The sequence below is a fragment of the Dermacentor silvarum genome, chromosome 8 (assembly GCF_013339745.2).
Source record: "Dermacentor silvarum isolate Dsil-2018 chromosome 8, BIME_Dsil_1.4, whole genome shotgun sequence".
In the NCBI taxonomy this organism is placed as follows: Eukaryota; Metazoa; Arthropoda; class Arachnida; order Ixodida; family Ixodidae; genus Dermacentor; species Dermacentor silvarum.
Genome location: NC_051161.1, coordinates 36,368,632 through 36,394,758, shown reverse-complemented (window position 1 = coordinate 36,394,758; position 26,127 = coordinate 36,368,632). Strand labels below are relative to the sequence as shown.

General features: G+C 46.0%; 2 protein-coding genes across 3 annotated transcripts in view; one reads left to right on the top strand and one right to left on the bottom strand.

Annotated features, from left to right (window-relative positions):
• Positions 1-26,127, bottom strand: part of LOC119461016 (transcription initiation protein SPT3 homolog) — a 575,536-nt gene that overhangs the window by 95,862 nt on the left and 453,547 nt on the right. The gene's annotated exons all lie outside the window — the stretch shown is intronic.
• The window catches only part of LOC119461014 (protein lozenge), a 153,015-nt gene continuing 151,591 nt past the window's right edge, over positions 24,704-26,127 (top strand). For both annotated transcript variants that reach the window (XM_037722184.2, XM_049672092.1), the window contains exon 1: positions 24,704-25,262. In XM_037722184.2, coding sequence (XP_037578112.1) covers positions 24,848-25,262 — 415 coding nt within the window. In that variant the 5' untranslated portion in view covers positions 24,704-24,847. The remainder of the gene's footprint in view (positions 25,263-26,127) is intronic.

The following is a 26,127-nucleotide window of genomic DNA, read 5'->3' as shown; positions in this document are numbered from 1 at the left end:
CCGCTGGCTATTCTTTTTTTCCTTGCAAATGAATCACCTCTTGCAAAATATATTTTGTTCTGAAAACATCTTTGTCTTTTTCGTAGAAAACTCCTGCTGCCTTCGTGAGCCCATTTCTCTGTACTTTCGCGTCGCGATGCTCCCTATTGATATGCGCGATGGCCACTTTATGCTTGTGGTCGCTGCTATTTATCTTGAGAGTACTCATCACCGCTAGGTCACCGAAAACATGTGTGCACGTTTCAGGGAAAACAGTCAAAGTTTACGTTAACAGGCGGACTCTCCACCACAGACGCAGTATGCACCGCTCACCAGCTTGACACCATCCATATCGACGGCTGTAACGTTGACACACGTCGTCTTTGGGAAATCGGAGTAGTTCATCAGTGGATTAACACAGGATCGTGAAGTAGACTGCACGAACTTTGTAACGGCACCAAGCATAGGTAGTCGTTGTTGTTGTTGTTGCCTCAAAACATGGCTGTCATACGGTCGCCATTATTGTTTATTCTCTCTTCTTCCTCCTCGACTTCTGAAAACCATCATCTTGCGTCATCTTCTTTGTCGTCGCCCTTTACAACAATGAACGATGTTGTAGCTGACGCTTATTTCGACGTCATGTACCGCGTAGGCACATACTGAACGTGCTCGGCATCTTCATTCAGCGCTGTTTTACATCAGCTGACACCATTTTGCTTAGGAAGAATAAAATTCGCAACGCAGACAAGGACGCGAGGTCAAAGGGCACAGACGATATTATGTCGGCTAACTTACTACGCTCAATGACTCCAGAATAAAAGAGTTTAGAAGGGGGGGGGGGGGGGGGGCTCAATTGTCTTTACAGTGCACCCGCTGCGGTAGCTCAGTGCCGAAGGCGTAGCGTCACTCAACTCGAGGTCGCTGGTTCGATCCCCGCCACGGCGGCCACATTTCGATGAGGGCGAAATGCAAGAAAGCTCGCGTACCTCCATTTAGCAGCAGGCTGAAGAACCCCCCAGGGGGGGTCAAAATAAATACGAATTCCCTCCCTACGCCGTGCCTTATAATCAGATCGTCTTTTTGGCACGTAAACCCCAAAATTTGTGTTTCGTTTCTATACGTTGCAATAAATATAATTTAGCTCTCTCCTCATGTTCTTTGGCTGACCTTCACCCAGGCAGATGAATGGCTAAACACTCCCGTTCAGCCGAAAGAAAAAGAAAACAGAAAAAAAAACAGGAAAAAAACTGGGGAAAAAAAAAACAGGTAGGATGTGGACCGTTTGCAAACGGGTACCCGAGTTGGGGTGACTGGGAGGGCGCAGATGCTGCGGGGTATATGGTATAGCGTGTGCTTCTTTCAGCCGCATGCTTTAAAATGATGTGCACTGGAGGCATAGTTTTGTTTTTCATGAACAGCGACCATGGTCAGACCTGCCTTGCCGCGCGCAGGAAGTGGAGACGTATGGTTTACACCTGCTCACTTTCTTCCTGAGTTGTGCGTGCAGACACGGACGCACGCACTCGCGCAATCGCTCGCTGTGCAAACAGATCGATGACGGACGACACCCACACAGGCCCCTTCTTTGTCTTCTTTCCATTTACTCTCTTCCTGCTTTCACGTATGCAGCCAAAAAAATTTTTTTTTAATCTGATGTTTTTGCTTTGCTTCAGTTTCGTATCCCTTTTTTTTTTCTACGTCCTTTTTCTTCTTTAAAAAAATTTTGTTGAAGCAGTGAAAGTCTGTCCGACTCCACTTGCTTTCGAAGGTTGTAGAATTTCATTCCATATTCGTGCATGTCTTCTTTATTGATTATTCGAACTCGTACGACCATGTGAATCTCTTTCGGTCAGTTGTCAACCTCATTGCGCTCGACTGCCACACACACATACACACACGAAGTCTACGATGCCCGACTGAACCAGGGTGAGTTAAACAGAACTAAATATTACATTAACGTCCCACCAGTGGAAAAGGCGCCTTGGCGTATTTTTTTACGCTGTAAGTTCAACTGTGTTGCGAATTAAATCTGGAGCTTCTAAGCTGAAGCATTACGCATGTAACGCTGCAGCTTGGAAACGTTACCTATGGTTTAATAGATATATATGGGTCTAGCAGGCTGCGTGACAACCAACGGAACTACAGGGGTGATCATTTTTAAGTTTTACGGAATTTTCAAAAAATCGCCTGTGGCGGATAGTATAATTCTTGTCGATTGAGCTGGATTATTCGAAGAGGCGGACATTACTAACACGATAAATTGAAACACATATTTAAATAATTATCAAAAATTCACTAATTAAATTCTTAATTATTTATTTCACGGCATATATTGTCATTTATGAATTGTAGTCGATGAATTTGCGAGACGCATCCACTTGAAATGAATTTCAAGGAGGACGCCAGTTTAGAGATATTACTCTCTAAAGTGTGGGACGAAATACATAGGCGTTTCAGTTACTTTTATGCTTCAGTGCATAAAAGAGCGTTTTGTTAAAAAAAAAAATAGTAGAAGAACACTGCATTTTAACAGCGAGTCTGGGGGCGCATATCTCCAAACTGGTCTCATTCTGAAAATTTATTCGAAGCCGATACGGGCCTCGCAAACTCACCGGCGACAATTCGTAAATTGCAATATGCGCCATAAAGTAATTAATTAAGAAGTTAATTAGTGATTATTGATGATTATTTGAATATGTGTTTTCATTTATTTTGCAAGTAACGTCCGCCTGGCTGAATAATCCAACTAAAAAACTAGAATTATGCTAACTGCCCCAGATGATTTTGATCTAAAACAAACACCCGTTATATTGGCAATCAAATTTATGAAGGAGCCTCAAACATGGATGACATAATTATGTGCTAGTGTAGTGCGTTTGGTTTTAACGCACAAGACAAAGGCGAAATGTCCTACAGGTTTGAGAAAGATGCAGCAACCGGACGCAACGAAAGCCATGGATGAGGGTTCAACCTCAACTATACATACTGCATGGTATTTAATTCCGCGATGCGGCACGTATACGCTTGCAGATTTAGAAAGCATAATAATATTGAATGAGAAACCCGCACGATAATCCTACTACACCAGGCCGTCTCCTACCTACGTGCTTTTAACAGTACGACCAAAGTAACGGGACTGCCTTCAATACAGTTATTTGTTGTTTTAGAACATGTTATATTGTCCCGGGTTCAAATATTTGCTTCACACCGCGATTTTCACACGCCGGGGCTTCTCCATAAACACGGAGGCAACTTCGTTGACGCTCGGTGGCACACGGCAAATGGACATGAGAGAAACCGATGAAGTCGCATTTCAGCCGTCATGTTCCGCGGATATGTCTTTACTCTCCTTAACGCCGACCGTTCTCAATAATTTGAGGAGAGTGTGAACGTTCGGGAGAAGGCCTCTGTCACCATCAACCAGAGCGCCCGTCGCGTATAGGGGTAGGAGCTCTTCTCTTTGCATGGCCCCCTATTTTGCCTTCCAGATCTCTCACTCCCCTTTAACATAGGGACATGTGCCGTTCTCACATCTTCGAGGTAAAATTCAAAGGCGGGCTGTACAGACTTATCTTTGGCAACGCACGTGTCTTGGCATAGGACAAATTGGAAGCTCTGTATAATCTTGTTGTCCGGTGTTAGGCGGTTTGCAAAGCGGCGCCCGAGAGGGGTTCACATATCGTCGATAGAGAAAATGTACGAGGCTCACCTGTAGTGCTCCTCCACAGAACTATAGAAGAATAATTGACCCGATATTTTTAAGTGCCGACCGTGCACGGCGTCGCACATCGCAATTCACTCCGAATCCACGGTCTCCCTGCGTTGATCCAAAATGGAATTCCCCCGCTTGTATTGAGGGGAAAAAGAAACTGACGCTCGACTCTCTTGTCCGAGTCGGAGTGACCACTTCAGCGATAATGTTTATGCCTGTCTATGATCGACGATATGTTGGGGAAATTGGTTTCTTTGCACGCAAGCCGGTGCGTATCTGTGTATAACTGCTTGTACTTGTATTCCACTTTTGCTTGTGAAAATGGGCCAAGAGTTTCATTTCGGGAGATGGGGGAGACGGAGGAAGGGGGGGGGGGGCGGAGGGGGGGGGGGGCGTTGGATTCTTTCTTGGATACGTACCTTAGCTTCCTGTATGACTGAGGGGATTTAGCCGTGCACTGTCGTGCACTGTCGATACCGTGGATAACCACATTGACTATCGTCAGCATGACGGACGGACAAGGAACTGCAGTTTCGAGTAAGAACCTTATGGAAATGACATTAACATATGCAAATAAAACTGGAATATTAATGCAGCACAAACGCTCGACTGAAAGACAGGTGTCGGCTTCTTCGACAGCCTCCATCTATAAAACCTACAACTGTTCAATGACATCAGTGTCGTTGGATTACCTCTCTTCCCTGTTGTATTCGCATTGAGTTGGTCGTAGTTTTATACTTCACCTGCATTACGTGTTGTATGGGTACTTTAGGTACTATTGAAATTAAGGCGGAAAACGACGGAAAGACGAAGAGAAGGACATAGGACTTTTGGTGTTGCCGTCATTTCGAGCGCTGATTTCAAGTATACGTCCTTTCCAACTTTCTACCTTACTTTAAGTATATCACTGCTGCCAAGAAAACAACAACAAATATTCGCAGAAATATTCCAGGACAAGCTGAAGAAGATCCATGACTAATATTCTCGTACTGCCGCTTTTCTGCCGGCCGGAAAAGACGAGCAGAAGGCAAAAATGCCCCCGCAAGCGGAAGCGCGATGCATCGCGCTTCAGAGACGGAGAGATGCCCCCAGTGCCCGACGTCCCCTCAACGTATCGCTTTCCCAGGTTGAGTAAACACACGTATACTCGCGTTCGACTCGTCCGTGTCACGCAGCACGCCGGCAGAGCTGAACGAGGGGATGGTTGTGTGTGCGAGCGAGGCGGGGTGAAGAGGAGGGTGGGGGGCAAGAGGAATGCGGTGTGTAGCGAAGGGGTGGCCATTGGTCAAAGAAAGAGCGGGCAGCGCGATGTATGTGCGCGTACACGCGCAGCTCTGGACACGACAGTGGGGCTTCCGCTCTGCTGTACGCTCGTGCCACAGGGTGCGTGATCGCGGCGGCCACGGGCATACGAAGAGGTGTCGAGGTGGGTGGGTGTACGGCTGGCTGTTATAAATGATGTGAGCCCAGCACGCATCGTGAGCCCTGATGGTCCCGGTGGGGGCGCGCATATATGCACGTGGACGTCTGCGCTCCCTGGGCCATTTCTCCCGTCCTCTCGATATCTGTTCGCTTTGCAGAGCGCGCGTGCGCGTTCTCCTTGTTGGGGCTTTATTCTTATATATATTTACTTTCTTTCTTTTTTCTTTTACTTGAACGTGTGTGAGTGAGCCGGGGTGCTGGGCAAACAGAGGAAAGGTGTGGACAGTGGGCAGCCGAGCCTGTCGTGATGCGGTTCGCCCCCCGGTGCGCCGGGGAAACGATTCCTTCTTCCTGCTCGCGTTCTCCGTGCGCAGTCCGTACGGCGCGCCGCCTGATGTGCGTGCTTGGGCATGTGTACACAGGGCGCTTCATGGACCGGGTAACTTGAGGCTGAGAGCTTAGCAGCAGCAGTCTCCCGCGGAGTGATGATATAGATCAGCAGGAGAGTCCGAGAAGCATCGAAAGAACGAAGTACTACAGGCACGTAAAACGTCGACCCGAGATCTAGGTTGCCTGATTAGCAATCGTAAATTCATAATTGCAGGCGAAATAAAAAAATAAAAAATTGTCTCAGGAAAACGACCTTATATAGAGCTGGGTTTTAATTTTGGGAAGAGAACGAAGTCAGCGGGAGCCAAATCAGGCGAGTAGGGCGGGTGTGGAATTGATAAGCGGCATTGTTTCGGGCTAGAAGTTTGTGTGTGCGGAGAGCTCTGCGGCAAGGTGCATTGTCGTCGTGCAGCATCCAGAATATTCCGCGCCACAGATCGGGCTGTTTTCATAACTAGTGGCATGTGCACCCAAGTTAGTCTGACGGTTGGTTTTAAATATTCGGTTCCCCAGACATAGCAGCAAATATAGTGACATATAGTAGGCTACTAGACAAATCTAAGGACTTGCTCCTGTTTTACGCTTGCAGCCATTTCCTTTTTTTTTTTTTGCCCTAACAACGTTTCAAATATCTTAAAAGCAGTTGACACCCCATAACACTATAACGTACATGGCTACAGTGACACTCAATACAAGTTATACAGAAACAAATATTCGAAGATAAAATAGTCGTTCTCGTCCAGGGATCCAAACCGGCACTGCCACCTGTACGGGGCAGTTGCTCCACCAACTGCTATAACCAAAGTGCTAGCAGGTGGAATGGCAAGGGTGACTCGAAATTCTATAACAGTGATTATGCAAATCATAGTTAACGCGCCACTCTCCGGTATATTCCGGGATCCCCTTTCATGAGCCTTCCTCATACCTTGCGGCTTTACTAGACTCATATGTCTGATAATGAATATTTTTTACGACTACAGAGATCATTTTTATTTTTCCCATACGACAAAAGTGGAAGACTCGCAGACTAAAAACTTGAGAACTGCAGCTTGAATGCGCCTGAGGCCCAGCCTAAATAAATGCATGGCACCAAAACAACAACGCGTTACCAACAGCCAAATCAATAACATAACAATTAAGGTCGCACAAACTTACACTCAATCTAAATAGCGATCGCGAAAAGGCATTTTTTATACAGGGCCAGTATACAGGGTGTTTCAGCGAACACTTACAAAAATTCTTAAAGTTTACCTGTGGCAGATAGCCCAATTCTAGTTAGTGAGCCGGTCTACTCCAAGCGGCGGACATTACTTGCCCCCCAAAATTGAAATGCATAATCGACTAATTAATAAAAATTCACTAATTAAGTTTTTAACTAATTACCTGATGGCCCATATTGTAATCTACAAATTGTAGCCGTGAAGTTCGCAAGACGGATCCACTTGGAACACCAGTTTAGGGTTGTTATTTCCCGAACTCTGCGGAGAAATGCATTGGCGTTCCACTTAATTTTGTGCTTCAATGCATAAAGCGACGTTTTGTTAAGAAACTAACTGGAATGCCAATGCATTTCTTCGCAAAGTTCGGAAATTAATATCGTGAAAGAAGTGTCATCCCGGGAATTCGTTCCAAGTGGATCCGCCTTGCGAACTCCACGGCTACAATTTGTAGATTACAATACGAGCCATCACGTAATTAGTTAAACTTAATTAGTAATTTTTTTTAATTAGTCGATTATGCAATTCAATTTTTCGTGCAAGTAATGTCCGCCGCTTTGAGTACACCAGCTCATTAACCAGAATTGGGCTATCTGCCACAGGCAACCTTTAATAAATTTTGAAAGTGTTCGCTGAAACACCCTGTATAATGCAAAGATAAATTTTGCTCGGTTCTAAACCTTTCTTATAACAGGTGATAACGTTGGTGTATCGCCCACTCGGACCACTGACGCAGCGCTGAAAGGAACAGAATTGCAGTAGAACCGTTATATTAACCAGCCTAGGTTTTAAATGTTTCAGCATCTGAAAACAGTATAAAATCAAAATTCTTGCGCATATGAAATAATTCAACAAGAAGAGATCCCAAGCATGCACAACCTATACAAAACAAGAATTCCATATTAATATGTTCCGGACGTTGCGAAACATCGCTTGAATTTTTAGAGTTGTACCTTGAACATGTTGCTTTTAATTTTAACGTAAGCATTAAAAACGTTGGTAGCAGGTAATGCGAAGCTTACTCACCATACGTCTGATTCCACGAACGGCCCCTTCTTCTCCACATTTTTTTTTTTTTACTTCGGGGTTAGTACCGAGGGCATTTTAGTAACTCATGTACTGATTCTATTAATCCTCACACGCTGCCGTAAGGGAACATGCGTCATGAAATTGTTCTCAGTCGTCGTGAGACAGAAATGCACGGCTCGGTTGAGTAGGCCGCCCGCGGCACCGGAATGTGCCAAGCGAGCTTTCGGTAACTAGCCGACCTGCGGACAGATGGCGGCAGTGGGCCAACATTTTCGGCACCCGTTCGAAGCGAGGACGGGACGGCGAGCCGGTTCCCGGAGAAGATGAACACGTTTCTCAAAATAAACGCGTATAGGAGGCACACAGTTGGCCTGCGCTTTGAAGGATATTTTACGAAATAATAAAATAACAGCCTAAAGAAAAATTACATTACAATGTCTGAATGTTCAGCACATTCGCCGTCCTTTCACTAAACTACCCGAATAAAAATGAAATAAAGAATACATATTAGTAGCGCAGCAGCCAATTAAAATTTTGGTGCACAGCGCAAATTGCAGACAACTTTAATCATGATGTCATGTGTATTAATGAGTAGCTTATAACCAGTTAGTTTACCATGATCATCTTATTTGTGCCAAATGCTATATGCCGAAAAAAAAAAAACCGGCAATGACAAACCATAAAATCCCGTATATATGCCCGTACCAGATATTTGCATTTGCGTAGAGCAAATTTTTGCTCATTGCGAACACGAACCAAGACATGTCATGCACCGTGAATTCCAACGAAAGCTCGTCGTAAAACGAAAGCAAGGGACAAATCTTGCCCTGACCACTGAAGACAACCACAAAATTTACAGCTTTAGTAAGAGAACACTTAATATAAGCTCGCACGCAAACCGGCCGATCTAAAGCACCAGAAGTTGTGTATTATTCGTCTGAGAAAGGTGATAATTTTCAGCAGAAGCCGTGGCGTCGCTCAGCCGTCATCAATGCACACTCTGTGAGCTGTCAGAACCAATTCTTGTTTTTCTCACGCGGGGAACAGACTTTTCTTTCTTCTCGCGTTACAGCTGACTCTATTCTTGAAAGAAAGAGTGAAAGTGTAATCGAAGCCCAAACCTCTCTCACGCAGAAACCATATCCTGCCATTCGTTGACTTATGCGTGGGGTCTAACGTCCCGAAGCTACATTATACTGCCATGAGGGACGCCGTAGTGCCTTCGGAATAATTTTAGCCACTCAAGGGGTAATATTAACTTGCATCTAAAACTAAGTATATATTCTAACATTCTTAGTGTTTTTTTTTTGTTTTTTTTTTACAATTCAGTCCTTGAAAATATAGCCGCCGCCGGCGGGAATCGAACCAGTCACCTCGAGATCAACAGCAGAACGTTATATTAGCATACTCACTAAACCACCACAGTGGCTCTCGCGCCCTGCGTTACGTACTGAAATAGGCAAGCTCCGACTTACACACGCACGACACTTTTTAACATGCCCGTTGCGGAAAATGCCAAAAGGCACATTATCGAAGCTTAGCGCGCAATGTTGTCGTTGTCTTTCTCAATGTTGCACTGAAGGCTAACATGATCGAAGCGGAAACCTCCGTTGCACACCGATAATTAATTCTGTCCTAGATTGTGTACGGAAGCAGCCTATATATGGCTACACACACAAAACCTTTTGTCAACTGTAATGATAAGGGTGGGTGGATTTGAAAGTGGGTTGGATCGCGGGGCTGGGGGTTTGCAACGTGTGTGCATGGAAAGCGACGTCGATGAAAGAATGGACGAGTTAACAGTCGCACACGGGGGTCTCTTTAAATGCGGGCATAGGTGCCCATGCGTAGGAACCTCTTTAATGCGTAGACAATGCGTCCGGCGGGGCTAGTAGCACAGTCAGCGTAGACAAATAGGATGGGTGGAGAGGGGGGGGGGGGGGGGGGCGTATAGGTGTGAGCCCTACCGCATTACCTTGTCTCTTCCTTTCCATAACGAGTCCTAACCGCATTGTCTCTTCATGCACGCAGAATACCGTGAGGCGCCGACGCGGCAAATGAAAGGATCGACACGTCGCACCGGCAACACTTACTGAATACACGAGTGCTTCGAGCCAACGGCGCATTGAACAGCGAAGCGCTCGCGACTGCTGTTATATAATTAGCAGGAAGGGGAGGATAGCAGTCGAATTCAATTGTAACCTCATTCACGGCTGCGCGAACGCTTTTTAGGACGCGTGTGGCAGTGCCGTGTATGTTGGGGTGGATGACGGGGAAGGTGGTGTTGAGCGTTTACATGAAATGCCGTTCAGTGTGTGCAGTGCTTAGTCCGGCTGTTTCGGTAAGAGGCGTTTCTATTTCACCGTGTCCGCTCACCGCGTCTGTTTCATCCAGAGCATTCAATTCACGCATGCCGCAAACTGCATGTTTAAACGACGCGTTCTGCGTATAGGGAGGCCCACTCGTGCGGGCGTTCAGAGGTCCTTTCTTCTTTATGAGCTTTGTTGATGTGGTAGGACGCGCGGAAACTCGAAGCCGAGATAATGCGACGGTAACTTGGTCCTAACTGCGTTGAAGCTGTCGACAAGAATGGATCGTTCCATTCAAGGTGTTCGGCACGCGCCTTACGGTTGATTTTCGGGCTAGCGGAAAGGGGGAGCGGGGGTGATAAAGGACGATCTATACCTGGACCGTACTATACGGCCCCTAAGAATCATTCATTCACACAAAGGCAAAAATTAAGGGAAGCCGAACTTATATGTAAGTAGTCTGGTATAACAAATTCGTATATTTTGCAGGGAGAGGAATTCTGGTAAGAGCGAAACTCACGTAAATGGGGAGAAGAGTATATATCTTTCTAAGACTCTTTGTACAATACATTGCACATTGCCTTCAACCTTCTTTCGAAGTTCAGTCGGAAGTAATTATGCAAAAAATTAAATCTGGGTATCAAGAATGGTGCATGCGTAACTTTAAAGAAGTGATATACTCATATTCTTGTCATTCGCTTTCGAGAAATTTGACAATAAATTCATCTAGACCTCTGTGTCGTCCCCGACGGACGTACGCAACCTTGAGGTGTGCTTCGAAATCACTGAGATTGCGCGAAAATACCGGACGCGGTCGCAACATAACAATATGCTGCACGTAGTTCCATTCACGCCTCAGCGTTTAAGTAATTAAATGCATTTTTTTAGCATAGCAAACATGAGAAGATGACAAGGAAAGTTATGTTTTTCACTTACATGGAGACGCAGTTTTTTGGCGTCTAACCATGGTATTTAATTTTTCTTAATGTTTTTGAAGTTCATAACATAACAGTAGACAATAAAAACCCCATTGAAGAGCGATTACGTAGTTGGTGTGCGGGTCTCAGGAGGACACACACACACACACACACACACACACACACACACACACACACACACACACACACACACACACACACACACACACACACACACACACACACACACACACACACACACATATATATATATATATATATATATATATATATATATATATATATATATATATATCATTTTGGAAACGCGAGGAAGCTTATACTGACGTATGTCATTTTGACCCCAATTAATCAACAGTATACCCCATTGACTTATCAAAAACAGGCTACATTTCAGAGAAAACGCCGTTCAGTCAGATGTGAACGCATTTATGTTCTTTTAGCCACCCTCTGACTCACCATGGGTGGCTTGGGAGAAGCTTGTCGACTTAAACAAAAGGCAGTTTTGTTCCAGTGTGAAAATAATAATAATAATAATAATAATAATAATAATAATAATAATAATAATAATAATAATAATAATAATAATAATAATAATAATAATAATAATAATAATGTAACCACTTCTAGTTTGTGTAAGAGTGATGCTGTCTATTTTTTCTTATTTCCGGTTCATTTCCAGTTTGAAGCCCTGCTCAAAACATTAAATTACACTGGTGCTTGAGATCGTCGTTCAAGCGTTGTTGGGAGTGCTTTATTAAAGTTAATAAAGTACAGCTCCACGAACCAGCCTATGAATGATTAGGCGCAACTTTATTGTTGTTTACACAACTGTGTATTGTTTGGCAGTCAGATTACGTAAATACGTTTCTGTAGCATACGCGTAAGATTGTTATGTCCTAACGAAAATTAAATAGGTTCCTATGGTATGCGGGGAACCTATTTATGAAGTGATAATACAATAATAAGCAGCTCATGAAAATTTTTCTTTTCTAACGAATTTGGAAAATATTGAAGCCAAGGATGTCCTCCAATATGACATTATGTGTTTTGTTCATATTAGTCGCATCGCGTGTTAGTTGCAATGCAATTACCCGGAGTGGATGTAATCAAAGTAAAGGTATTTGAATGAGTAATTGTTCAGACAACAAATAAAATTTAGGACAAACGCGTGCAATGACTCTTAGTGTGCAGCAAAATCAAACCCATATAGTTAATTGAAGAAAATGTGTCCTCTTTTAAAGCGAAGCTTTCTTTGTCTTTTTCCCCAGAGTTTGACGTAGCTGCTGCTGCTAGATTTCTTGCCGAGTAAACTGGGCCGACACCGGAGGTGACGTAATCAAAGCTGGGATGATTCGAGAGACTGTGAAGGTGGACGCCTGGTGGGCCGATCCTGTCAGCATGTGCAGGGTGCCTCTATTGGGGAAAAAACAATATATACCCAGTACCGTAATCATATATGATCGTACTGGCTTTATATGGAATCATACGGGGGGGGGGGGGGGGGGGGGGGGGGGGGTCATACGTACAAGATCCGACAGGCTCATACCATACAGGACTATGTATGCAGGGCATATGCGGCATACGGGATGTTTCAGTAGGGATGTGTCTTGGCAAGGCTTTAAACACTGTTTGTACAGTAAGCCGACCCTGGAGGCAGTGTAACCTGGCTTATCCATGGCTTATCCTTATAATTCTGTGTAACCTGGCTTATCCTTGCCTTGGCTTATCCTTATAATTCTGTCGCACTGCAGTTGCTCACGTGTAGCAAGTGAACCTTGCTTCTTTACCTCTTTCTCCAGGTTTGGCTTCGAGGTCTCGACTAGTAGACGTAGCGGGAGTTCTTCCACACATCTGCAGTGCAGAGAGGGAAAGCACAAAGAACAGCTGCGATGTTATAGCGTAGAGGAGTTTGGAGAAGGTGGAGCTGCGTCATGGAACTGGTTTATGCGTTACAAGTGGTGAATTAGCGCTGCAGGTTCGGCTATCTCGGTTGGACTCATTGTAACAAACAGAACTCAGCGCTAATATTTAGCTACTGACGCGCATTTTTGTTTGTTTGGGTAAATTCGACCCTAAATTACTTTTACCATGCGTTTTGATTCAGAGGTGCAATTGATATTTCCTTTGGGAGGGGTGTGGACATGTTTAAGGTAAAAACATTGCGTTTCGTATTTCTCAGTACGCACACCGCTGCTTGAACTTTTACCTGCACTGCGAGACCAATGGCGACTCGGTATTGAGAGTGTGAAAGAAGCTATCACATGTATGAATATGTTCGAATATGAAGCAGTGACGATCATTCACTTCACTCAAGGAATAAATATTTCAATGTGGTTGATCCTCGTTTTTTCAACACAAGCAGTGCCATCCCGTGCATGGCATAATTATAGCGTCTACATGATGCAAACATTACAGCTTCATAAAGTTGCACAGTAGCTACATTACTTTAAATCAGATCACATCAACATATTTATGGAATTAACACAAGCATTAACCCAAAGACGTTTCGCGCCAGCCTATTCCCACAGGGCGTCGGATCCGAATGATTTTTTTAGAGGGCTGTAAATAGTTCAGGGAGAAAATATTAATTGCCTTCGCACGTTACAGAAAAACTATCGCTGTACATTAGGGGGCGTCTCCCCTTTAATACGTCCGTGAGAAGTATTTTATTTTGTTTTTGGGTATAACGCCCTAATGCAACACAGGGAATATTGAGGATTTGTGTATTGCGATACATTTTCACCATCCCAGGTTCTTTAATATGTGCTTGAACCTAATTACAAAAGTATTGTTGCACTACGCCCACATCTCTCATTCGCATAACCATCAAGTGTAGTGCACGCTAACTGTCACCGCTTAAAGTCTCCGAAACCATACTGCTATTATTACCACCTCTCCTGACTCTCCAACAGCTATGCCTGACCTAAGGCAAGAGGAAAGCGATCTCGTTTTTCAGCAAAGCATCCGACAATACACCTCCATCGAACGGCTCTAATTGCCAGTTTCCGTTTTCACGGAAAAGAAGGTTCTCGCAGTGGACCTATATAGAGGGGCCTAAACAGTAAGAGGGGCACTGGCGGAAAGGAGATGCAGACACAAGCATATAGGCATGCACGCCTCACACTCTGTAACACTTCGGTGAGAGCGAGAAATTGAAACAACAATGCAAACAAAACGCGGGCTTTCCTGCAAGCTCCGAGCGTTCCTGCGGCTAGCCCCCACAGAACAGCGCACGGGTCCGTAGCACTCTCGGGCGAAGCGGCAAACAATGCCGCGCACCGTCTCCTCCCCTCAACCGAACAGAGCAATTAACCCAAACTGGGCAACCCAGACCGACCGAGCGCGGCGCGAGGTACCACCATCGTTGACCTTGAATCCGAGGAAAAAAGGAGAGAGAAAGGCGATTGCTTTTACCCGGAAAAGCTATACGAAGCAAGAGGAACGAAAGCGGCCTCAAAAAGCCGCGCAGAGCATTTTTTTCTTTCTTACCATCCTGCCCTCCCGAGCCAACCGATGCTCGTACACACATAGAAAGAGTGTATAATAGCTTTCGTATGTACCGAAGATTGCGGTATACGCACGCATAGACGCCCGCAAATCTTGCGGCATGGCTTCAAATTTAGCCGAGGCAGGCCTTCTACGGATCATTCGCAGGCGCTATAAGAGTGCAGAAGCGTCGTTCAAGGTTGTACATACGTTCCACTCTATACGTACACACGCAGTGTAATGCTTCCACGTGGAGGGAGCCACGTTTCAGGGTGGGAGGCTTCGGCCACGCCCCCAGATCTCTCAAGTGGTTTTCACGTCATGATGAAGCACTGAACGCGTTATTAGCACCATTTTCGTTATTTCTTTCTTTCTATTTCTGCTCTCCTCTGTGTCCTCACTTTAGGGGGGTCTCAAGCAGCGAGCATTGGCTTGTGCCACTTCCCCTTCCCCTCCTTTTCTCTTTCTCCGTGCGGCTGTCTTCGTTATATCCTTTTCATCACGCTTGTCTTCTATCTTTTTCGAGCGTTTCCATTGCATGGAGTCGGTACGCAGACCCGACTCTACGTATACGCGATCCCTCCGTGGCTATGGGTCAGCGCGAGGGGCTCCGGATGTTTTTTTCGACGACGTTGATCGATGCGGTTAGGTGAGTGCAAGTTCGTTCTGCGGGCGCGCAGTAGTCGAAGTATGTAGTACGTGTGCGCCTCAGAAATCACGAGGATGCCCAAATAGAGAGCGAGGGAGAAAAACGATTTAATATTTGCGGCAGCTTCGTAACGCTGAAACCTGAAGGAGCTTATATACGCAGACCATTGCCATCATGTTCCCCGTCATCCATATTGTGGGGACTGGCGCATGAAGCGGAGTGAATTTTAGGCTCGACCTTAGCACTTACGCATAGCTTATAGGCACTCCCGAACCTGCTGTGTCCGGCGGACATTCAGCTCATGATATAACAGCGGTGGGTATCTCGTGCTTCGAGCAGCTTCAGCCTTGCAGAACTAAGTACGCCAGAACTGTTGCACATGAGTCTCATCAAGAACCTACGCATATTAAGGCAGTAAGACATTGCGCGGATTGAAATAGAGCATCTTCTCCTTCGTCGAAACGACGTAAGGACAGGTACTTTATACCAGAGCAATAACTTAGGGGATGAAGTAACCAACTATGATGGCCAGAAAGCGTCACGCACACGTGCACATGCGCCCGCGTGCCAAAGCACTCACGCATGCACCCACGCAGACGTACTAACACACAAACGCGCGCACACACACGCACGCACGCACACACGCACACGCGGGCAAATGTGCACGTGTGCGTGACGCTTTCTGGCCATCATAGTTGGTTACTTCATCCCCTAAGTTACTGCTCTGGCATAAAGTACCTGTCCTTACGTCGTTTCGACGAACCGTACTTAACAAACGTATTCATCTCTACGTGGTGTTTATGGGGCTCTGGCGTTGGACAAAAAGGCACGGGTTCTATTTCCAGCCATGGCGACCACATTTCCTCTGGGGGGAATCGAAAAACACTCCCTGTACAAAGATTCCAGTAGAAGTCCCCAGAACAAAAACAATACGCAGTCCCCCATAGCTTTGTGATGGTAGATTTTGGTATGCTACCAACCGCAATGGCTCAGTGGCTGTGGCGTTGCGCAGCTGAGCACCAGGGTTCGATTCTCAACTGCGGTGGCCGCATTCCGATGCGCACGGAGTGTAAAAAATGATCGTGTACTGTGCGTCGGGTGCACGCGAAAGAACCCCCAGGTGGTCAAAATTTTTCCAGAGTCCTCCATTACGTAAAGAGATCTTGTCGTCGTCGTCGTCGTCATCATCATCATCATCATCATCATCATCATCATCATCATCATCATCATCATCATCATCATCCTACATTTATGTCCAGTGCAGCACGAAGGCCTCTCCCTGTGATCTCCAATTACCCCTATCTTGCGCTAGCTCATTCCAACTTGCGCCTGCGAATTTCCTAACTTCATCACTCCGCCTAGTTTCCTGCCGTCTTCGACTGCGCTTCCCTTCTCTTGGTATCCATTCTGTAACTCTAATGGTCCACCGGTTATCCGTCCTACGGACATGGCCTGCCCAGCTCAATTTTTTCCTCTTAATGTCAACTAGAATATCAGCTATCCCCGTTTGCTCTCTGATCCACACTGCTCTTTTCCTGTTTCTTAAAGTTAGACCTAACATTTTTCAGCGATGGAAGAGATGTTGTATACATCTCCAAATAGATTATGGATATGTATACAAAACTGCTAAAATGAAATGCATGTACAGTATACCTCATTAAATCAAGCAGGCTAGTTGACTATTTGTCACCGCCACATTTCAAAGGCATGCAAATAAAACATCATCATCATCTTCATCGGCTACTGCTCTGCTTGGACGTGCGATAAATAAAGGAGCACTCTGGGAAGAACAAAGCTACGGCAATGCAAGAGCAATCGAGAACGAGTTCCTGCGAGTAGTTCGCAAGTCGTGGCACAAAACGCCGTTCACAATTCAAGTTCACAAACTAGAAAATAAGTGTCAATGATGTCGGTGTGAAAAAAAAGAACGAAAAACAGACACCACCACAATATGTCCTACACCATAATATAAGAACGTACAATGAACAATGAACATAGAAGGTCACATCTCCATGATCTATGTTGCCGCAAGGATCACTAACGTCGATGCACATATCTGAATAAGTGTAAATAAGAATCATAAATCGCCCAACATCTTCCAAGGTATTCTAAGATTTCAAATTATTGTCCACGATTCTCGTTTCTTCAAGAGAATTGACAGTTGCACGAACTGTCCATATTTGTGATTGTTCTGTTGGCCACACACCCAAGAGTTTCTGAGTTTCTCCACATAGGATAGGGCGGCCTTCTATCAAGCATCAGCATTTATTTTGGCAGCTTGCTGCGGCTAGCTGGGCATTCGCTACAACAAAAAAGAAAGTGTTCTATATATATATATATATATATATATAACACTTGGTGTAGGTTGTGCGAAGTCGTAATCTATGTATTAATGTTTCTATAGCGTCGCTGACCTTAATCGGGAAGCCGCGCTTCATAAAGGAATATATCCTGAAAAATATTGAGAATTGAACAATAATATTGAGCATTCCGCAGTCCTCCACTGCGGCGTACTTCATAATCAGATCGTGGTTCTGGCACGTAAAAACCTATAATGTTTTAAAGCTTTGGACAACGTATACGCAAACACATACACCGAATCAGCAGATAGAACTGTAATGCATGTCGAAAACATCAGTCAAAAACATTTCACCAAAGGGACACGTAAGGAATCTTAAGTGTCTCTGCCAAATTCCTTTTTGACAGATGAACTAGCGAAATTTCATCTTTTATATGTGTCCAGCGTGCCATAGCATCTACAGCATCATTCGCAGCAATTCTACAATGACTTGGTACCAACTGGAGTACTATCTTACTGTTCCGCTTTTGTAATGGTGTGCGCCTTTTGTATCTCATGTACATTAAAGCATCATTCGCATGAGCAGGAGCGGAGGTTTACGCCGCGCCAAGACCACATTCAAGTACATACACAGACGAATCATGTATTGGTAAAAGTTCTACCTCAGCGTTCTTGATTCTAATTTACGGGGAACAAGCGGCTATAACAAATTGGGTCACATCACTCCTCCAACCACGGCAGAACTTTTGCGCAATTATCGTCGCAATTAAACTGATATGTTCACAAAGACGGCGTCCCTCATAAGGCACTGTACTGTTTAGGTACGTTAAACCCCTTAATTTATTTTTTATTTTGGTTTGTTGGGCTTGCCGCTTGACACTCCACGAATCCTTCTATTTCAACGGGAGCTTAATACAGAACGGTTAGGTCCATCACTGCCAATGAGAATCTGTACGAAATCAAAAACGGAAAGGCCACAAAAAGATAGCAAAATAAATAGAAAGCAAAACGAAAGAAGAAGGGAAGAAACATGCTATCTGTTTCCTTTGTCCTTCTTCTCTTTCTCTCCGTTATTATTTTTATTGTTTCTTTTATTATTATTTTGCACAATACGAACAAAGACACAGCGCAAAGCGACACACTCCTGCAGGGAAGAAATACTGATCAATAACGTTTGCAGACCAAGGGCAACTTGTAATCAATGAGATCGTCCGGCCAGATTTGCTTCCGGTGTGTATCGGTCGGGAAGGCGGCGGCGAAAATGCGAGTCACGTCTGGCCACTTTATGACTAGTTTTCGTCCCTGCGGTGTTTCACTCTTTATCCATTTATATATTTACCCTGAACGTTGCCCTGGAGACGCACACAAGCAGCGAGGTTGGTAAGGGGGGGGGGGGGGGGCAAAACAATAAAAGCGCGCATGATCTGTCAGTTAAAAAGCAGCAGGTAGGTATGTAGCGGGTAGCAAACACAAAGAAAGCCACAATGCATGAAGGCACAGGTGCACTTAGGCAAGGTCGACGCCAGACATGGCAATAAGACGGAACTGCGGCAAGGAAGCTGATAAATGATCACTTGGGTAATATGATTATGCGATGGCATTTACATTGATTTTCAAATCAATACCTCGCATTTTATCTCTTTCGCGGCACATATGATAGGCAGCACAGTGCGAAGGAAATGGTACAAGCTTTTTTTAACACACACACAAACAAACAAACAAACAAACAAACAAACAAACAAACAAACAAACAAACAATTAATGAATGAATGGTGGACAGAGTTGTTGACTGGCTGACTGATCATTTGTAGTGCTGCAATCGGTTATCATCATTATGATTAAGAAAATTATCGTTCTTATTTATGTATTTTTAATACTGTTATCTCATTTCCTTACTCTGCTATAGAACATGAATAAACTGAGTAGCCGAAGCACTCTGTACATAACTCTCTACAGCACTCTCTTCTCAATCAATGTAAAACAGTGCTAGGGCAGTGCTGCAAGTACACTGCACAGAAGCTCGAAGTACACGAGCTTGACTGGACTCCATGCTTATCACAGAAGGTGCAGTGAATCCATGCATTGAACTCTCTACATTGTTGCTATGCCCAATTATAGGTTGTCAGTTTGTCCTTCTTGGTGCATGTAGGATACAGCGAGCATGATGTTGTATACCTCTTGTTAAAGCCGCTGACCTTCTGAAATTTCACCTTTACTTGACACTCAGCCAGAAAGAAAAAAAAAGGGGGATGAAGATGCCATACAGTAATGCGTTTCCGCCTGACAACTCTCTACATCTATATATCCAAATCTGTGCATGTGTCTGAGGGAGGAGGTAGTTTTCAATCACTGATGACGCAAAAGAAGATATGTATATATGTAGAGTTATAGGGGAACGGGGTGGGTGCGTTCAGACCGACTCCTAAGACGTCTTATATTAAAAAACAGTCGTTACTTAAACGATTATCAATATTGCTTGGTGTTAGGAGACCGCAAAACACTCCACTCCCCTCTCCCTTCGCCTACACCCCTGTAAGGCACACTGGGCAATAGATGTTCTCCGCTGTATCCAAGAAGGAACGTCCATTCTATAGACGGACGTCCAGCTTTCCATTTTCAACACGCATGCTGACATGTAAATATATAAGCTCACCGAAAGATTCCGAAAAGCAAGAGTTCCATGCAGGGTATGCAACGAGCGATTAATCTTCACTCCCAATCTCACGCCTCAGCGCAACAACAAACAGACCCAAGTTTTCGCAATCGCACTTTATTTTTTTCCCTTTAAATTTAAATCAGCGACGCCCCCAGCAGCACAATCACGCGAGGCTTATACAAGAATGGCGATGGCCTTCGCCTGCTGCAGCTACGCAAGCGCGCGCATGTATACACACGCACAGACTTGAGGCGCTGCGCAACACTCATCGTCGAGTGGAGGCTGAAATCGAGCCACGTCGCTCGGTCGTTGCGGCTCGATCTCAGGGAGCGCAGCTGACCCGAACCCCGGGCTGCTTTCTTTACGGCTTCCCTCGGAAACCCCGGTCGGTCGCGTCGCGGGTCGTAATTCTCCTATACTCCTTGCTTTCTATACTCTGTATTTGTGTGTGTGCGTGTGTAGGTACGCGCGTTTACGCCATGCTTCTTTGTGCGCTCTACCGACATAACAGGAGTGGCGCGCGCTCTTGCTTTGGACAATGGCCGGTCGGTTGCCGTTCGGGGCTGCCTTCTTTATTTCTTTATTTGTTTGCTTGTTTGTTTGTTCGTTCTCGTGCTCATCATGTTACCTCGCTCTTAGTCGTGTATTCTCAATCTGTGTTCCTTTTGTTTTCAAGAGTTTGACTCGCCAGTGCCGTTCTTGCAATGTTGGTTCCTTCTCCTCGGCCACCCATGCAAGAACACGGGAACCAGATGCACTTGACCAGCTGTGGGTTTCAGGCGTTCACAATCGGCTGACGCTCGTACGCAGGACTATAGTTTTGTAGCATATAGGCATGGCTAATGCTGATGCACGCACGGCGTTTTCTTCTCTTTAAGTGCGTTTTTTCTGGTGACGTATACGTGTATCATGTCACGTAAGCTATACAAGAAAGCCCATACACTGTACAGTCGTTTAATTGAAACTATACAGACCCGAAACCCTATAGTGATGTACACCTTGCGTGGTTCAGTGTGTTACTACGGGGCAACGTGAGTCGATGTATATTGACCGTGATTCGGGTTTAGAATGAAAAAAAAAACAAGAAAAAGCAAAACGAACTATTTGTCTTGGCCTCTGAACGTAATTTTTTTACGCTCGCTGCACGTTAACACGTAAGGAAAGTGTTATGCAGATATAAACCTTTCGCACTCAAGTAAGGCAATGGGTTTCTGTCGGAAAATAGTAAGTGTTGCGCAGTTATAGTGCGCAGCAAAAAAAAAAAAGCGCGAAAAATAAAGAAAGAAATAAAGAAACCATCAGAGACGGAATAAAGTTGTGCTCCAGTACCAGTTCTCACTTTTACAGGACAAACTCTGCAATGCAACAGCTACTATAGGAGCGCCACGAAAACGCTTGAAGTATTCTTTAAATATGTAGGGCCTAAATGACTTTGTCCACTTTGCTATCCCAACGCTCGTAAGGAGCCGGATGAGGGAGTGAAAGAGAAAGGGAAGAGATATGTGTACTAGATAAGGCACGGCGTGTTCATGGCGGGGCACTCAAGTTTGTCAACTTCAGGTGCTGAGGAAGAGATAGTTCTTGCTTTCTGGGAGTATAAGTTGGGAAGCCAGGCTACCAGGACGTTTGATTCGGTAACAGGCCGAACATCCATATACTTCTATTCATTGAAGTCAGCATATGTCTCCATATCCCTTCTGTAAGACAATAACAAATGTATCCTGAATTTGACTGATGATGCCATGAACAACTTTAAAGTGAATATATATATATATATATATATATATATATATATATATATATATATGATCGTTCTGATATATTATAATTAAGAAAATTGACTTCTTTTTTGTCTTTTTTTGTAATCTTGCCATTGCCTTCCCAATAACGACTGGCGCTCTTTGGCCACATCTGGCCCCTTGCGCCCATAAACTCCAATAATCATTAACCATCATCCATAGCGCCACCAAATTCGATCCTGCGGTTTCGACGTGTTTCTGAACTCACCGATTACGACTTCACTTCGTAACACTACCGTTGACTTCGCTGTTTGGATTGTGAGATGCGCAGAAGTGATGAGCACTAGTTGGACAAGGAATTTCGCTGAAGCCAACGTTTCGACAAGGGAAGTTTGTCTTCGTCAGTGCAACCACATCTCCATCCAGCCTCCATCTTACAGTGAACTTTCTTCTTTGGACATGGCCAGAATAACTTTGCGAAGATCATCGATGGTTGCTACCCTTATGCAAATACAAAGCTACTCGCTGCTCAGCATGGCTCTTGTGCTTCACGTTCTTTAGTTGTCACCGATATAAAAAAGAGAAGAAAACATAAAAAATGAATTTCTAGGGTTTTACGCGTGCCAAAGCCACCACGTGATTTATGAGGCACACCACGTGCACAGTCATGGACTCCGGATTACTTTTGAACACGTACACATAAATATATAAGGACACAAGTGTTTTCTTTTCTTTTTTTTTCATTTCGGTCACAATGAAATGCAGCCGTCGCGCCGGGAATCAAACCCACGACCTTTTGCTTAGCAGCACTACGCCATAGCCACTAATCCGCCACAACGAGTGTCGCCGACATGCTATATACTTCCTTTTGATCGTCTATGCAGAAGTAAAAAAAAAAAAAAGCTCGTTATATTGAAATAATCTATAAACAGAATATGAGCTGCTTTGTAAGTGATATTTTGTCAAAAAATATAGGTTTAAAGGAGCGACAGTAACATGGGAAGTGCACTCCAACAGCCCGCACGCTCGTAAAGCATGAACCAAGGTCACGCGCGATGGTGGAGAAATGACAGTACAGCATTCTGCTGACGCCAGTGATCATGTGCCTTATCTCTCACTTAACATCGCGCGAAACAGTCATAGCCTAATATCGTTGCCACCGTGTAGATAAACACGAAACATATCAAAAGGTCACCGTCTATGCTGCATCAAATGGTTTCGTGCGTATTTCCCGTTTCGCATTCCGTACTAAGTGAAGTTCGGCGCCCATTCACTTCAAATATTCTTGTCTAAAATGTAGGCGTTTTAGTCGGGCCCACAAAAAAAATTTTAAATAGAGCGACATTTCAATTAACGCAATACTATTTATTGAACAGTGTACTGTATGTCGCTTCCCGACGAACCTTGCTTTCGACGGTTATGTGTGTTACTTCTCCGCTGGCGTTCAATAGGCATGTCATTGGGCGATGACATATTTGATAGGAAGGTGCGACACCTCCTGTGTTCATGCGTCATGACAGAAGCTGCGTCAACATTAAAAATGTGCTTTGCCAGTTTTATACTTGATTCTTCATACATTTCGCGTCTCAACCATACAACTTATATGGCCACGGAAATGTCGCAGCCTACGGCCACGCAGCTTTGTGGGTTTGGAGGTGCAGGGAGTTTATTGCATTTAATGAAAGGAATGCGTTTTCTGTTATGCTCATTTACGACGTCATTTTCCGTTACTGTATTCGTTGTATTCCTAATTTCTTTTCTAGGTTGCAATTGAACTCACACAGACGAAGGCACCATTTCCAACCCCATCCCTCGCAAAGATTCCGTAACTGCTTTTTTTTTTTTTTGAGTTACCACTGACAGCAGCATTCGTAATGAACACGATCAGTTTCAATGCGTATGAGATACTGAATGGACCGAAGCGGCTATAACGCCGGCATTCAATGCACTGACAAATTGGGTACCGTGCAAAGTAGAGCGAATGAAAGAAAAAAGGAGGATAACGTTGCAGCCAAGCTGCCAAAACAAGCGTCGAAGTGGTTTCTCGAACTGAAAGCGTTCATTGCGCAGCGAAACCGAAGTGAGAGAGCTTTCTTGCGGCCAACCGAGATAGCGCCGAAGAAGCAGCGACCGAAAGGAAAAACGAAATAAGAAACGCCAGAAAGGAAAAGAGAGCACACCGGTGTAGGGGGGTGGGAGTAGATGGTTGGCGGTGGCTGCTGGGCGCAAAGAGAAGAAATGAAGCACGCGCCGCCCGCCGCCGCCGCCGCCAACGACCGGTAGCGACCGAGAAAACGCGCCGAGCTAGCGCAGCAGCAGCAGCAAGCATCGGCGGCGGCTGTGGCGACCGCGCGTGTTCTCCGCCGCCGCTACCGTCGGCGAGGAGAAGCGGCCTCCCAGTGCGGCCGGCGCGGCGCAGAGCCGGCCTCTCCAGCTCCGGCGGCCGCCCGCGCGCCCCGACCGCTCCTCCTCCGGGCGAGCTTCCCCGCCAACCAGCGCGGTTTTGCACGTCAGCCCCCTCGCGCGCGCGCGCCCGCGTCGCCCGCTGCGGCAAGCCCCGCACACCCACACGCGCTCGCGCGTCACGCACGCACACACACAACGCAACAGGCGCTCGCGCGCCCGCGCCGCCGCTTCCAGCGCTGCCCGCACCGCGGCGCGCGCTATTCCTCCTCTCTCCTTTGCCTCTTACTTCTAGGCGGCGATGGAGGAAGAGGGAGGAAGTGGGGTGGTTCTTACTTTTTCCCGATTCTTTCCCCGCAAAGGAGGAGAGCAGCGTCGTTAACGCTTAAAACCTGGAAGAGGAGGCGGCGGTGGGCGAGAGAGGTCGCGGGTGGCCGCGAAGAGGAGGGAAGCGGCGGTGGTGGCGGGGAGGCGCGCGGTGCGAGGGGTGGGCGAGGAGGCAGCCGAGGCGGTGCGGCGGCGGTGCGGTCTGGCAGACGGCCGATTCGGGCAGAGCCCGCAAACCTCAGAAGGGCGGCGAGTGCGCGTGCGCGTGCGCTGGTCCAGGCAGCGTTCAATGCATCTGCCGGCGGCAGCGGCCGACCAGGGCAGCAAGCAGCAGCCGCCGCGTGAACAGCCGACGCCGACGCACCGCGAGCCGTCCTCGCAGCGGCGTCGCAGGATGGCCGAAATGGTGCTGCCCGGTGAACGGGCCCTCACCCAGGTGCTGGCCGAGCACCCGGGCGAACTGATGCGTACGGGAAGCCCCAACTTGGTGTGTTCGGTGCTTCCCAGCCACTGGCGCTCCAACAAGACGCTACCGGTGGCGTTCAAGGTGGTCACCCTCGGGGACGTTTGCGACGGGACCCTGGTCACGCTGCGCGCGGGAAACGATGAAAACTACTGCGCCGAACTGAGGAACGCTTCGGCCGTTGTCAAGAATCAAGTGGCCAAGTTTAACGACCTCAGGTTCGTCGGCAGGAGTGGAAGAGGTGAGTTCTGGTGCTCCAGTTTCCTTTGATCCCTGCCTGATTCCTCCGTCGTTCCCGATGAGCACGTGTGGGGTTCGGCGAAAACGTGAGCGTTAAAGTGAAGACAATGTCTGGTGACGTGCCTGAATAGTTGGGTCAGTGATGGCGCGATGACAGCAAGCGGAAAAGACAACGTTTGAGGGCACGCACACTTTAACTGCTTGCTACTAGCAAGTAATTATTTGCTTGACCATGTGATCGATCATAATGTCAAGTTCGAAAAAAAAAAAAGATACATTGTCATTGGACTCTCTGCACTGACAACTGCTCTATTTCTTGCAGTTTAGGATGTCGCAAATATCATCACGTGCAGATTAATTACAGTGTGCGCTCAGAGACCATTCAGATAGCACACGCGTTATTCGCCGCGGCCGCCCGCTACGTTATGTCACCTGCCACAAAGTACAACTATGCATTGAAGCTACGATATAGTTCCATTTCTCCTGCTAATCGCGCGTACATATAGTGTTGGGAATGTTCCCGAACATACATTGAACCTTCTCACTGATTGTTGAATAGTTTGCTGTGGAAACTGTTTCTAATTTTTCTAATCTTTCAAAATTTGCGCGACTGCTATGTTAAGACTTGCGCTTCGCAGGAAAGTTCCACAGGAGTCGCAACCGTGCGCGCGATGTCAGGGGATACGTGTTCGCTCGCTCTACTTTCGTTGCAGGAATCTTTCCGCGAGCAGCGCGCGTTTTCTTTCATGCGTGGTAAACTAACATCTGGTGCCACAGAAGTGCGGCATCGTTGAAATGTGAAAAGAGTGTCATATCAAAGGAGCAGCTTTCGGTTTACCACAGCTTGGTGTCATACCACTGCAGGC